This window comes from Pangasianodon hypophthalmus, chromosome 24 (genome assembly GCF_027358585.1).
Source record: "Pangasianodon hypophthalmus isolate fPanHyp1 chromosome 24, fPanHyp1.pri, whole genome shotgun sequence".
In the NCBI taxonomy this organism is placed as follows: domain Eukaryota; kingdom Metazoa; phylum Chordata; class Actinopteri; order Siluriformes; family Pangasiidae; genus Pangasianodon; species Pangasianodon hypophthalmus.
Genome location: NC_069733.1, coordinates 11,546,576 through 11,562,538, shown reverse-complemented (window position 1 = coordinate 11,562,538; position 15,963 = coordinate 11,546,576). Strand labels below are relative to the sequence as shown.

At 36.3% G+C, this 15,963-nt stretch overlaps 1 protein-coding gene across 2 annotated transcripts in view; it reads right to left on the bottom strand.

The window, feature by feature from the left end:
* adamts3 (ADAM metallopeptidase with thrombospondin type 1 motif, 3) overlaps positions 1 to 15,963 on the bottom strand; it is a 77,819-nt gene that overhangs the window by 11,176 nt on the left and 50,680 nt on the right. Inside the window, exons 14-19 of one of the 2 annotated variants that reach the window (XM_053228944.1) lie at positions 14,725 to 14,858; positions 14,043 to 14,166; positions 11,202 to 11,285; positions 8,789 to 8,952; positions 4,913 to 5,069; positions 4,632 to 4,764 (exon numbers count right to left, since the gene is read on the bottom strand). In XM_053228944.1, the coding sequence (XP_053084919.1) occupies positions 4,632 to 4,764; positions 4,913 to 5,069; positions 8,789 to 8,952; positions 11,202 to 11,285; positions 14,043 to 14,166; positions 14,725 to 14,858 (796 nt within the window). Of the gene's footprint in view, positions 1 to 4,631; positions 4,765 to 4,912; positions 5,070 to 8,788; positions 8,953 to 10,568; positions 10,650 to 11,201; positions 11,286 to 14,042; positions 14,167 to 14,724; positions 14,859 to 15,963 lie in introns of both variants that reach the window. The other variant, XM_026931516.3, reaches the window with a different exon arrangement.

The window sequence follows — 15,963 nt, the reverse complement described above, 5'->3', positions numbered from 1 at the left end:
TGAGCATTTGATTACAAGAAGAAATTAATTAAAAGTATTAAAATATTTAGCATAGAAAAAAATGCCTTAAAGTTGCGTGTAACTTAAAGTGACTTTTCAAGCTTGAACCACTTTAGTTTTTTTTTTTTGATTGTCTCATAACAAAGTTATTGTAACAAAGTACTGGAATAGAGAGAAATTAATAGTATTGCTATTTCTCATTTTGATGCCAGGTCAGACTTGTAAATAAATCTAGAATTGTGTGTAAAATTGCCATCTCCTCAAAGGCAAAGTAAACAATGTTTATATTTAACGTTTGTCTGCTTCTTTTGCAACAACCAATCCGTTGCATAGTGTAGATTCTCACAGTCTTTGTATATTAGGCGATATATGAAGTGATTTGCTACATAAACTCTGTGGTTGCAGTTGTTGATATACATTTAATTAGTTTTGTGTGTCAAAGCCAACCAAATATCACCATATATATTTATTTTTAGATCAATATTTATATCTGTCTGTATACTAGTTGTGAGATTTATGATTTATTGATCTACTGTACCAGTTGTAATTCTTTTTATGGTCTGGATTTTGTGCATACTGTTATATCAGTATGGAATACTATTATGTGAGAAAACAACGTAATACACATAATTCACGCAAAATATGAAGTGACAGACTAAATATTGTATACATACTGGTTGTGTATGTCTAATCCACTGATTTATGTGATGAAGTATTATAGAGACAGCAATATTGTCAAAATGTGTTCATATTGATGGAAAACGCTGTGAAGTCCATGCTCTGTGGCTGCTAGCAAGATCAACTAATATAACCACTTTAAACAAAGCTCAGTAATTTGTTAAAATTTACTGATGTCTATAACCACGAGATGAATCTGTATTTTTTATGAATATCCGTATCTGTTTAATGATCAAAATTTTTGATTTGAACTGAAAAAAAAAAAAAAAAAAAAAAAAAAAAATCTACAAAATTGTATTCACTTTGTCATTATGGGTTATTGCATGTATATTGATAGACAAAATCTAAATTTAATCCATTTTAAATTAAATCTATAATACATTAAAGTGTTTCAAAAACCGAAGGGGTCTGAATACTTTCTGAAGCCACTGCATACACACAGAGTTATACATAGAACAATGTTGTAATAAAAATGGCAGTTTAACACTGGAGAAGCAGCTGTCTCAATAACTGAAGTCAAACTGAAAGCCATGACATCTATCCTGATATTAAGTAGCACACAATCTCAAGCCAGAGTCTAATGTCAGGCTTTTCATTAAATGAGACTGCATGTACAAAGAGCCCAGGATATTTACAGTAGATGACAGAAGACTTGGATTATCTGAGGATTACTGTAGTTTCTATTATATAAAAAAATAAGCTACAAGGTTACGGTTTTCAAGGTCAGAACGCACTTTCATTCAAAGTATAAAGAGCAATTGTGGAAGTGAAGGGAAGGGAAAAGAAAGGAAATAAAGGGAATAATAGCACTCTGACACTTCATGCTAGAAAACCAGGCCACCCACTGAAAAGAAAAGGGCAGAAAAGTCAAGGAGAAGAAGTGAAGAGATGGGCAATTAGTGGGTGGGATAAATTTGTCACAGAGCCCACAAGGAGTGGAACACAGGGACTATTGAGAATATATCAATAAATATTGATCTGATCCAAAAATTGACCAACCTTAATATGTAATCTACCAGAGCAAGAATACAGTTCTACAGTGGTCAAGCATTCTCATTGACTGAGAATTCAATCAAACAGCACACAAGTAAACCTTGAATTTGAAGATTAAAAGTTAGCAAAAGGTTTGCCATGTTTGTGTATAGATTTTTGCACCCATAGCACTAATTATAGAACGTCAAGGATATAAAAACCTTTATTATGGACTGTTTATTATGTACTGTGAAACCCCAAGCCACCTTTGTATTTGTATTAATACAAAATAATGAATACATTATATGTTGTTCTTGTTAAAAAAAAAGAAAAAAAGCTGGGAACAAGGCAACCTGAGATTAGATTTAAAAAAAAAAAACCCTTAAGGCTAAAACCACACATCCTCATGCTCATGCATACGTTTAGATATAATACACAGAGCACGACTGGTCAGTCTTGCAGCCATGCAGACAAAATGAGAATCAATCACACAATATTCCTCACATGATCTCATGCAGAAGTAACAAAGGCATTATTTTGCATTTTCTGTTCTAACTTCACTACAAATATTGTCTCTCTCTCAACTAATAAGACAGAAAAACTAAGATAATGTTCAACTTATATGAATTCTGTTCTAAACAAACTCCTCCGCATTTATTCCATCATCAGTTATATAATCAGCAATTGTGCAATCACAAATGTATTGCTACATTCTGACACCTTATGTCTTTTAGAAAATGGTTCTTCAAAAGGCTCTTTGTATAGCTAAGGGTCCTATAAGGATTCTAGTTTGAAATCCGGTATGATAGGAAAACAAATAATTGCATGGTTTTACTTGGAACCTTTCAGGATTCCCCTGGAGAGACAACCAGAAAGATCCCTTAAAGGTTTTAAATTCTTCCCTTTCTTTGTTTTATTTTATCAAGCCATTCTCATTTATATTTGTTTTATTCATAGCTCACAGCATCAGAATACAACCCCTGGCATAAAGGATGTTCACCCAGTTTTTTTAATTCATAGCAAATTAAAAAATCACAGATATGACACAAAACTAAATTATTTTTTTTTCTAGATGGTCCCTGGAGGACTAGTGGTTAGGCCACAACACTCTCACTGCTGTGGCTGGGGTTGGATTACCAGCCACTGGGCGTGCGTGCAACAGTCTGCCGATCCCAAGCCTGGTTAAAATTGGGGAAGGTTGCGTCAGGAAGGGCATCCGGTGTAAAAAACTGTGCCAAATCAAATATGCGGACCAATGATCCGCTGTGGCGACCCCTAACGCAAGCAGCCGAAAGAGGAACAACACATTTTTTTCCAGATCAAATAGAGAAAAAAAATTATGGAATCACTCAATATTGAGGAAAAAAATATGGAATCACCTTGTAATTTCATTTCTAAAACAAACACCGGCACAATTCTAAAAATGCAAATTAGTCTGCAGTTAAAGAAAGTGCTTACAGACCTTAATGGGCTGAAGGACTTGGCTAATTGAAAGGAAGCATGGCCCCAACAATACAGTTGTCAATTAAAACAATGGAAAGGATTATAAAACTCTTTCAAGAAGGAAATCCAACACGGAGTGGGGCAAAAGATGTTGGTTGTTTCCAGTCAGCTGTCAGCTGTGTCTAAAATTTGGGGCAAGTATAAACAAAATGGGAAGGTTATAAAAGGAAAACAGACGGGTAGACCAAGAAAGACGTCAAGGCACAGGATAGACATCTCAAAGCAATATGCCTTGAAAACAGAAAATGCACAACAAAACAAATGAAAAACAAATGGGTGGAAAAAGGAGTCAATGTTTGTGACAGACCGGTAAGAAATTGGCTGAATGAAATGGGATTTACAAACAGAAAATCCAAATAAAAACGGGCACTAACACCTAAACAGAAGAAAACAAGGTTCCTGTGGGCTAAAGAGAAGCAATCATGGAGTGTGGATGATTGGATGAAAGTGATATTCAGTAATGAATCATGAATCTGCATTGGCCTAGGAGATGATGTTGGAAAGTTTGTCTGGTACTGTTCTATTGAAACATATAAAGATGACTGCCTGAAGAAAACAATCAAATTTCCCCACTCATTTGTGGGGTTGTATGTCAGGTAAAGGATCAGGGGAGATGGCAGTCATTACCTCAACAGTCAATGCACAGGTGTACCTTGAAATTTTGGGCACTTTTCTCATTCCGTCGATAGAAAATAGGTTTGGTCTGATAAAGTAATTTTTCAGGATGATAATGCATCTTGCCACAGAGCAAAGAATGTTAAAGCTTTTCTTCAGGAAAGGCATATCAACTCAATGACATGGCCAGCAAACATTCCGAAGCTCAATTCGGTTTATGGTGGAAATTAATAAAATTGGTCAATGACAAGACTCCATCCTGCAGAGCTGATGTGTCAACTGCTATTCAAGAAAGTTGGAACAAGCTTTATGGAGAATATTGTATTTCATTAGTGAAGTCCATGCCGTCATAAAAGCCTGAGGAGGAGCAACAGCATAGTAATTGTGATTTTTTTTTTAATGATGATTCCATACTTTTTTCCTCAACATTGAGTGATCCCATAATTTTTTTCTCTACTTGATCTTGAAAAAAATATGCCATTAATTAAAATAATTTAATTTGATTTGTTTGAAGTATGTTTCATGAAGCCAGAATGTTCAGCTATTAAATAAAAATTGTTTGGTGTTATATCTGTGATTTGTTTAATTGATATGAAGTAAAAAAAAAATGGGGAAACATCCTCTAGGTGTGGTGATTCCATAATTTTTGCCAGGTGTTGTATTATTGGGAAGTTCCTTAAAGTTATGCATACCTCAAAGTGATCTTTGCAAGCTTGAAGACTTTCACACAATCATACATAGCCAACTACCACTGGATAATTAGAGTGCAACTATGACAGAGTATTGAGAAATATTATTTTATATTCTGGTGACTTACTGTAATAGTAATGGTGGGTGTCAAAAAAAAAAAGAGATCTACTCACTGTGGTTGTGTGCAGTCCTGGAGATTACACATCCTGCGGATGGGTTTGGGCTTCTTACTAATGTCACAGTAGCTCCTGTGTACCATCTTATTGTCCCCCTTTTTACGACATCCATATTTTGTGTACTGGAATCCTTATGTGAAGAAAACAATGCATAAGAAAAAACACTGAGGCTGCTAAATCAAAATGAAGGTGTGGGGATGGGGTTTCTACGTGTAACAGAAAAAGATGAAATTGTACAAATAGCTAGTAGTAAGAAAAATGTGTGGGCAGGTTATTACCTCCTGCACAAGGTCGTGAGCACTGGGACCAACTCTTCAAAGCCCACTCATATGTGTCTTCCTGAATGACATTGTTGTTGTTTATTGGGACTGAGTCCTCATGGATGATGTATTTATACATCAGTGATGATCTTGTCTCATTGTCTTTTGGCATAATCTAGCAAAGGAAAGCAAAAGGACACACACACACAAAATCATAAGCAATAGGGCCTTGTCCTTTACTGCACTGTGCATGATGTACGAGAGTATGTTCATATTAAAATAAATGAATATGAATGAAATGAATATGCAAGCACTGGCAGATGAAACGACTACACACGACTCAGATGAGATTTAGTGTAATTTCATTTACAGTAACTATCTTCAATCCAGTTTCACCATGACATGTTACAAATCAATATTCAAATTAATATAAAGCTTAATCCAATTTCATATTGCATTCTGAATTAGAAATGACTGCTTATGATAAATTTGAAAATCCTGGAAATAATATTAAATTTTAATAGTAATAGATATATTAATAGATCATTTACACTGTCAAAAGGCTGAGGCGAAAAGCACCAATATATACGCTTTGTATAGTAAATATAATTATAGTCATAACATCAGGAGATACAGTACTGTGCAAAAGTCTTAGGCACATGCAAAGAAATGCTGTAGAGCAAAGATGCCTTCAAAAATAATGAAATTAAATGTTTCTACATTAACAAATACTATAAAAGAGCAGTAAACAGTAATAAATGAAACAAAGTCAATACTTGGTGTGATGAAGCTTTGCTTTAAAAACAAAATAAGTAGTCTCAGGTCCAATTTGTAGGTATGTTGTAGGTAAGTAAAATTAGCTGGTTGTTATGCATCTTGCATAACCAGCTACAGGTCTTCTGGAGACGTTGTTGCATTTGCTTCTTATTTTTTTCAGCAAAACCCAGCAGTCCTCATGTTTTTCGTCTGAAACGTGCTCCCTTACACCCTATGCTGCTTTCTTTACTGACATACAAACATTTTTCTGTAACATTTAATTTTCTGCTGGAAAACCAATGTTTGGAAATCGAAAATGTTTTTGTACTGACTTGTAGATATCATAACATAATGTAGAAGTCATAAAATAAAAATCTACAGCAAAGTTTGTACTAAAAAAAAAAAAAATAATAGAATGCCTATGTGGTTGTAGTGACAGTGTAGTGATTGCAGTTAGTTAAAGAAAACTAGTTTAAACAAATGTCTTGATACATTTTCATGTCCAATTCAGCAACAATCACCAAATTGTCATGTCATCATGTCTATTGAGTTGATTTGAAAGGAGGTATAATTACATCTTCTCTGATACACTGGAAAGAGCCTCATTACTACAAACTGACGAATCATTTTATTCCAAAAATTTGAAATGTGCCACTGTTAGACATACCTCCCATTACAGCAGCTGGGATTTTTGTTTGCCAGTGCTTTATATGTTTTTCCCTGCCCTGGCAATGACTTGATTAATGGAAAGACCAATTTAATCAGATGTTGTGCATATATGCTGCTCACAAAACACTGTTAAAATGCAAATAATGACCACACATTATACATATGGTTTTCTTTGGAGATATCAAGAGATTTTAGATAAAGAAGATCATTTTCTAAAGAGAGACTCATTAATAAGTATGCACTGGACATGTATATACTATAATTATATTGCTAAAAGTAAAACCTATTTGGGTTATGAAATAGTAAAATTGCAATCTGTTAAAATGCTTATTAATCCGGATGAAATCTAATGGTTTCCTTAAGATGCTACAAGACCAGTAGTATTCACTACATTTATCTATATGACTCAAAAACGAACATGAATTCTGTTCCAGGCCTGGCATGCTCTGCTGTGATACACATTCCCTGATCATTCCTCAACTTCCAACTTGTCTAGGCTTGACTTGTCTCTGTTGTAATAGATAACCTGTCCTCATCCTCTATCTCTCACCCCAGCATGAATCTTCTGTGGAGGAGTAAGCAGTTGCTCTCCAACACCTCAATTTCTCTGTCAGATGAGAATATCTGTCACAATGCACGCCACAGCCTCTTGCTGAAGCTCACCTCAAGTATGAACTCCATTTAGAAAGACTACTGATGTCAGGTGTTTAGTAACCCTGTGCCTTCTTGTGTTATCTAGTGACACATTTAGGCAGCAGTTCCTGCTCGCTCTTCTCTCTCTGTAATCTCCCACTCTATTTGCACTCCTGATCTCAAGACGTGAGCTAGTGCCCAATGGCCCGGCAGCACAGATTATAGAAACACAAATTGCTTACAATTTAGGTTTAAGACTAACATGTTTAAGGCTGGAATAGGCTGAGCAAAGAGATTTAACTGCTGTGAAAATAGATGTTGGGGAGGGATGTACACCCAAGAGGAACAGCTAAGTACATTTAGATGAGAAACTCCATGTATGTTATAAGCCAAACATTACTACAGAGTAGATTTTAACCACCTATCACGTAAAAATGTTCTGCAATGAATCAGTGAGTCTTCAGACATTAAATAGACATTGAGTAAATGGGCTTCTATTTTTTATAGGAGGGATTGTGAACTAAAACGATCTCTTCTCTCCCAGGTATATTCACAAATTTACACCAGGTTTTCCATAAAAGTGATCCACTCTTCATGATACCACTCCTGAATACTGTAATTCACCAGGAAACAGCTGTATACTCCTCACAGAAGGATCTACAATAAATCATTAAGGACCCACATTTGTCAAGAAATGTCAAAGAACAACTCAGCTGACTTGCATCAAGAATCTATACCACTGATGTGTTACCAGATCAAAAAAAAGCAGATGTGATGGCACATGTTGCCTAGCAACATTTCTTAGACAGAATACTCACTGCAAACATTCTCAGCCGAAAGATAAAAAAAAAGACTGAAGAATCCACGGTCTTTAAACACCACAAGGAACTGCATCCTTTGGTTCCAATTAGTGTTGACACTTCCCTTTAAATCAAACCTTTACGACGTGTTCAGGAGATATTCCCTCAAGGCGAGCTGACAGTTTCCAAGCAATCTATATCATACTTTATTGAATATTCATTCTTTCATTAATCTTCAGTAACCGTTTTATCTTGGTCAAGGTCACAGTGGGTATGCAAATTAATAAACTGTATATAATATATGTAAAAATAACGAATTCAGTGCCAATGGCATCAACAGGGATTCTTCCACCATGAAGTAACTTCGTGTTACTAATCTATATGCCAGAACTAGCCTTAAAATATACTTCAAATATAAAGGAAGCTATTAAAGAAAAACTATTTCAGACATTTGACCTTGCTGTGACCTTGATGCTGTTTTGATCAATTTCAAAATCTAATCAGTTCATCTGCTGGTTACAGTGATAATTCCATACAAACATTCCTACCAACATTCAACCACTCATTTTTGAGATATCGTGCTTATGAGAATCTTAAATTTGGACAGACACACGGATGGACAAACACATGCACGGACACACAGATGGACCAATGGAAAAAATAGTAGGTATCCAAAAATGGGTCTTTAGCTCCTGAATATGAACACATAAGTAACATATTTGTATGACAAAGAGGAAAGAAGCTATTACAGGAAAACTATTTCAAACATTTGACTTTTCTGTGACCTTGATCCTGTTTGGAGCAATTCCAAAATATAATCAGTTTATCTGCTGGTTGCAATGATAATTTCACATAAATTCTACAAAGATTCATCCACTCATTCTTGAAGCATTGTGCTAATGAGAATCTCAGACAGATGGACAGACAAACAGACACCCCAAAAATAATAATCATAATGCCTCCCCCATTCAGTGCAAATCAAAAAGAAATCAAATCATCTAATAAAATGTTTCAATATATATAAAAATCCAATTACCAGAACAATGACTGCATCATGTAATGGTCCGTCTGTGTGCAGAGTCTCAGCATCATCTTCAATGACATAATCCCACTCCACTCCAAGGTCTATGAAGCTGCGTGACCTCACCTCATCTCCTTTACCATTCAGGATGTAGTGTCCTGTGGCCTGGTTCTTTACCGCTGCAACCGATGATCAGTTACAAAACCTCAAACGTTACATTTGCAAGAAACTATTTGTGTTGACTGAGAGATCGTAAGTGAAGAGAGACAGCTGTCAAATCTACAGATGTTAAGTGATATCATGTAAATATTTGTAGACAATCTACAATCTGTGAATAGAATAATATTATACACAATATATAAAATCCCATGAACATGAAGAAGGCAGAATTATATGAAGATGTTAAATCATTAATATATAGCAAGGACCTTCAAAACATGTGGGGGTTTAAAAGGCTTTGTAAAAGTGCAGCTTATCAGCATTAGTAGTAGTTTATTACTAGCACTACTGAAGCGTGTAGCAGAGAAAGAGAGAAGATGAAATGATGCAGTCATTCAGTAACACTGAGAGGTAATGATGCAATCTGTGCTGAGGACCAGAGAAAGAGTGAATGTCAATGGAGACTACTGGCAGAGAAACATGTCAATTAATCACTATTGCTGTCAGGCATTATACGTCACTGCCATGATACAATGAGCTAGAACACTATAGTATATACTGAATATTATTATTATTGCATTCTAACAATTTTATTGTTACAGATTGTCACATTATTTTATTATTTCTCAAACAAAGGTTTGATTGAGCTTCAAGTTTTGATTTTGATTAAGGAAAACATTCTTTTTTTTTTTTTACTTTCACTGAACCAACTCACACTCTGACTCACATTCTATATGAACAGTATATCTTTATGCATTAACAATATTACTAATAACTACAAGTACTCCTCCCAGCTAGCTGTCAATATCAATCATAACTAAAGCTAGTAGTGATAAAAAAAAAAAAAGATAATAATCTTAATGGTAATAATGGACATTCTTTACAGACTGGAGTGAAACTCCCCATGATCAATGGGGAATTAAATGCATTGTTTATTTAAATTGAACCTTTATTTTATTTACTTTATTTAAATTAAACCTAAGATAATAGGTAATTGCAAACCCTAGGCTGAATACTCAAATAAGTTAAACTAAGTACAGTCTAATTAGTATGTTTGTCACTGCCCATTCATCTTTTTTTATTGAACGTTTTAGAACGGAAAAAATATATGCATGATTGAGAACTTAGCTCTGACAGAAACATAATACTTGGCTAATGAAGGATATGGGTGCCAACTGGCTAATTTTGCTCTCTTGGACCATGGCCACAGATGGCTGTGGCATCATCAGGATTCTAACTCCCGACAACTGAGAGCACTTTTATGTTAGGCCACTTGAAAGCCCGCCATTAAAAGCCCGAAAAGTAATCATATTGTAACAAGAAACAAGGATATACAGTCCCGTCTGAAAGTATTGCAATGACGAGGCCATTTCTTTTATTTTGGCTACAAAGTTTGAGATCATATACATTTAAGTTTGAGATCAAAAGATGAACATGAGATGAGAGATCAGAATTCCAGCTTTCATTTCCTGATATTTACATTGGCCTTGCCATTCCAATACTTTCAGAGGGGACTGTAGGTCCAGCATGTTATGTAATTGCTTGAAATGATCAACTTTATGAGTCATTATGTATGAAAAGGTGAACATGCATCTTATCTGCAGGCCAAAGAGTTGTGAGGACAGCTGTCACTTACCAAGAATGTGAGGGGAGGCCTCATGTTCTTGGATGATCACATGTCTAGCCCCAGGGGGGATGAGGAACATCTTTAGGTAACCTTTGCACCAGAGTGAAGCAGCAACAGAGACAAGATGTTCAGAGGGAAAAGATAGTAGAAGCAATTAGTGAGCATACGGAGTTGAACATTTAGGTTTTTTCTTTGAAGAGTGGACATCGCTTTGTTAGAAGGAATATTGTTCTGCTGTTTGGCTCTAGAAAGGACAGGTTAGAGCCCTATACTACTGCAGCTTGTGTCATGTCCATCAAGCTGGCTCACACAAAGCCTACTAAAGAAGGTTACTTGGGAATGTGACTATAGGTTTGTCATTCAGACTTCATACAATACATTCGTCTTTTCTGCGTAAATCTTACATGTATGTCTCACTAACTCAAGCTCCAAGTACAGTTAAGATGGGACTGAGGGACTTACCAAGGAATCAAGTGAGCTGTTGAGACTTCCCATTAATAGCTACATAATCCCTTTGACGAATGTATAACAGAAGCTGCAAAGCAAAACCTTGTGTCACTTTACAACAAAAGCACTATATATACTGAAGCACCCTTCCTGAGTTTGGATGTCCGTTACTCTTCAAAGCCTTGTACCACTCACCAATAACATTTCTAGAGTCCTCACTTTCATTCAGAAACACATGTCTTGCTCCCTTGGGCAGCAAGAAGACTCCTCTTGTTTTCCCTTGAGGAGAAATGCAACTGTTACCTCTGTATTGCACTGCACTCTTTTGCCATTGACTTAGATGGTTGCTTTGAAGTCATGAACAACATAGGGTCTTATATAGGGGTTTTATATGGTGATAGATATAGGCTGGCCTATAGGTTTCAGCAGCGATGGTGAGGTAGGAAAGGGAATGTGAGTACAAAATGGCAAAATTGCAGATCAGGTAAAAAAGGATAAATTGTAAAAGATTAGTAGTTACACACTGCAATTTTTACACTAACCTTGCTTACTGGGGGTTTGTGGAGTCATTTCTAAAGCCCTGAAAATGTCTCACAGACCTTTTTCATTACATTAGCTTCATCTGATGCTTAAATATTAAGTTGGATGTTTCAAGTATTCAACTGCATACAATCAGCATACAATCTTTTTCATTTAGCCCAGTGAGTCAGTGGCAAAGAAAGCATTACAAAAAGCGGGAAAGCATAAGATTAGGTAACACAGAATACTTGCAGATTTTGTTTTCCAAAAAAGGCATTTCTTTTTGGCATCTCTTGCTTATTTTTTTTCCTGTTAAGAAAGTGAGTGCACATTCACATTAGCACAATGTTAGAGATGTTTTACAGAATCATTCATGCAGTCAGCAGTGCCATGTCACATTGCAGTAAGATCATATAAGATGTGTGTTACAACCTGTTAATGACAATAATATGACACATTATCCGTAAGTCAGGAGTCATGCTCTTTTATCAAATAAACATGCTATGACATACTGCATTGTGAAAACTAAGACAAGTCTTAGCATGCAATTTGCAATTTACTGACACAGAGGTGACATCATTCCAACTAAAGAATGAAAGAGTGTAAAAGACATTATTTCAAATGTTAGACATGCTTGATTGAACATGTGAGGAATAAAACACAACAGGCTGTGTTGTTATAAGAAAATAATCTATAACCGGGTGGTGTGATAAGTTTCCACCAGCTTCTGTTATTCTCTCTCTTAAAGTTAATAAGTAAGAAATCACACCTCTTCATGTTACAGAGAAACCAGAAAGAGCAAAATCCTCTGTCCTGAATACTGAATACTGGAGGAAAAACTTACTGACAGTTGCAAAGTGCTAAAACCCGAGTCTCGTTTCACTGATGAATAAACTTCTACTAACTTCACATATCAATAAGTATATGTCTTTTGCTGTTAAACATGTTTTTTAATCACTTAATAAATCTATAATTAAAATTGCAGCTGGAACAAATATATTAGTTGTGGTGCTATAGAAAATTAATTAACATTAATTTTCTGACCTATGAGATTTGAGAATTCTACAATGCTATGATATAAATATTTTTTAGACAGTGTGAAATGTCTTTCCCAGACATTTTGATAAAGTATTATGGAGAAAATTTGTTCCTAACACAATTATTAAAGGGAAATTAATGCCTATGTATTCGTTTATTACACAGCCATTAGGGAATACTAATTGCCATGAAGGGGTGTACTAGGTACGTGTCAAAGTAACATCCACATGAAGGCCAGGACCCGAGTTTTCCCAGTAGAACATTGCCCAGAGCATCACACTGCGTCTGCCGGCTTGCCCTCCTCCCATAGTGCATCCTGGTGCCATCTCTTCCAGCACACACACCCAGCCATCCACATGATGTAAAAAAAAATGTGATTCATCAGACCAGGCCACCTTCTTCTATTGCTCCATGGTGCAGTTCTGATGCTCACGTGCCCATTGTAGGCACTTTCACCGGTAGACAGGCGCCAGCCTGTGCACTCTGACAAGTCCGCGGCTACACAGCCCCATACGCAGCAAGCTGCAATGCACTGTGTGTTCTGACACCTTTCTATCATAGCCAGCATTAACGTTTTTATCAATTTGTGCTACAGTAGCTCTTCTGAGGGATCGGACCAGATGAGCTAGCCTTCACTCCCCACGCACATCAGTGAGCCTTGGGCACCCATGACTCTGACAGTAGGTACTAACCACTGCATACCAGTAACACCCCGCAAGACCGGCCATTTTGGAGATGCTCTGACGCAGTTTCCTAGCCATCACAATCTGGCCCTGGTCAAACTCGCTCAGATCCTAATGCTTGCCCATTTTTTCCTGCTTCCAACACATTAACTTCGAGAACTGACTGTTCACTTGCTGCCTAATATATCCCACCCCTTGACAGGTGCCTCTGTAACGAGATAATCAATGTTATACTTCACCTCTCAGTGGTTTTAATGTTATGGCTAATTGATGTGTATTATCACATATCTAGAATTACAATACTTCAAAAGTTTATAGAAACTAACCAACGTTGCCACAGTAAAGGCCAATTCTTTGCAGTAGTAACTCAGCTAGTGAGCAAATGGATTTAAATCCTGTGGTGGCACTACTGGACCCTTCAGCAAAGTCCTTATTCCTCAACCGTTCAGCCTGGATTGGATTCTGGCTTGTTGTAAGTGTGTATAAGTTTGCCCATAAAAACATCCACATCTGACCAACATTGGTCAGTAAGAATAAATGTGTTTTAAGATCAAAATTAACCTTTTCTAGTAGCTAAATGCTGGATGGCATACTCAATATTCAAAATGAGTCACTTCTCCCAGATTATTTGAAATTATTTTTATTATTATGTATAATATGTATTACAGATTTTGCTTTTAGATAAAGGAGAAGCATGCCACACTTTTGTGAGGAATCCGGCCCCAAAAGTAGGACAAAATACTGGAACATAAGTGTGCCCAAGGGAAATCATGAATAAGAAGCAAAAACGTCATACCTGCTTTTTTGGGGGTTCGGGTAAAGGTTCCTTTCACAGTTCTGCAGTGGGAATTGTCGCCCCCACAGACTCCACACTTGTCTTCCTCCTTGTCAGAACCAATCTCTTTATCGCAGCCCACTTTCTGAAAGACAGAACGATAGAGGCAAAGAAACAAATCACATATTACATACGACACTTTCTTTGAAGCCTCTCATAGAGTGCTATTATTATTATTAGATGCGGATGACACAATGGTTCTACTCTTCTAAAAAAATCAAAGTGCACCATCTTAAAACCAGAATAACATGATCTGCTTGAGAAGGCTCATCTAAACTCGGCCTATTTTGTGTTATGATTGCAGATTGTTTTCTTCAAAATTATTTTTATTCCCTGTCTAATGAAAATGCTTGAATTGTCTGCACAAAAATCAGCCCACTGTTTAAAGCAGTACTCATTTGTAGCATCAGTGTGGCCATTTTTTTGTGAAGGTGTGTGAAAATGCAGTATTATGATTACAATGGTGCCATTGCTTAAATTGTTTTAAAATTCCTCATCCCTTTTAACCTCACAGAGCTTCTTGTTGTTTTGCTGTTGGATTTTTTGAACAGGTGCAGTCAGGGGAAGTGTTTGCTCTTGCGCTGAAGCTACATCGCTGCAGGGTGTAAAAGAGAGCTTAAGAGCAGGGCTGTCAGCAGCTTACCACACATTCCCCCCGTACACAAATGCTGTAGGGATCCTTGTAGGAGCACCGTGTGCCATCATGCACCAGCTGCTTCATGTAGGCCACATCGCTCGTCTCCTTCGACTGGCAGTAGAGGTGACATCTCTTGCTGGCTGGAGGAAAGTAAAAAAGCAATGCTTAACCATTTTGTTCTGTTTCAAGTTAAGATGATCTAATTAAAATTTTTGAATATCTCTAATTAACAAGATGAATATTTTTTAAACATGACAGTGATAACACTTTTGGGTCTTTTTAATGCAAGACAAACAACATGAAATAAAAATGTGATTATGAAACAACAATGATATTTCACTTCCTGGGATAATATCTCCATCTGTTATTTGCACACACCGGATTTTATTCTGAGTTAGAGACTTAATTTCAAAAGACGTCAATATTTACTTTGGGAAAGTGATTCTACAAAAGTTTATGCCAGTGCCTAAGTTAATTTCTTCTGGCAGAATGTACCAGATTTTTCTTCAGTTGAGATCTAAGACAGCGTTTTTCAAGAGCCTTGTTCAATTTTTTACACAATGAAGTAGAAGTACAACAGATGAAAGCATCTAATTGAGCAAGTTCTGAGATTTGTTCAATCCTGTTAGTGAATATGCTCTGTTCATTTGACTACTCTTTAGATTATATTTTGGTTGCCATTTGATGACTGATCATGTTTTGATCCTTGCCTGCTCTACCATTTTGGATTTTGGACCCTAAACATTCTCGAGTCCAATGTGCTACAAGCAATAATACAGCTGATATGCCATTAGATACCTAATTGGTTTTAACTTTTCGAAATAAATTTTGAGATTCAACTATATTTGATTACCTTGTGGTTAATTGTGGCTCCTACAAGAAACAATCAAAAAGTGCTGTTTATTTTGTGCAGATTCTGTGTAGATAATATGAAAACTGATGACCAGGGTTGCCAGTCAAAAGCAGCCCAATGGACTCACAAGCAGTATTAACACTACACCTGTACTTCATTTCACTCCAGACTCCCAGGGCAGTCTCCTTCAGAACTAGTAGAGTATTCCAGTTTGCTTGTTTCCTTGCCAAGTACCAATGCCAATGTCATCACATTGTGACCCCATATGGGTAGCTGATAAAAGTTCCCTGCTATGTAACATTTGTCATCTTTCCCATTATTATCTTATCAGTAGTTAAGGAAGTGAATTCAAGACACTAAGTTTTGTTTCTTTCTTTTGTTACTGTTTAAAT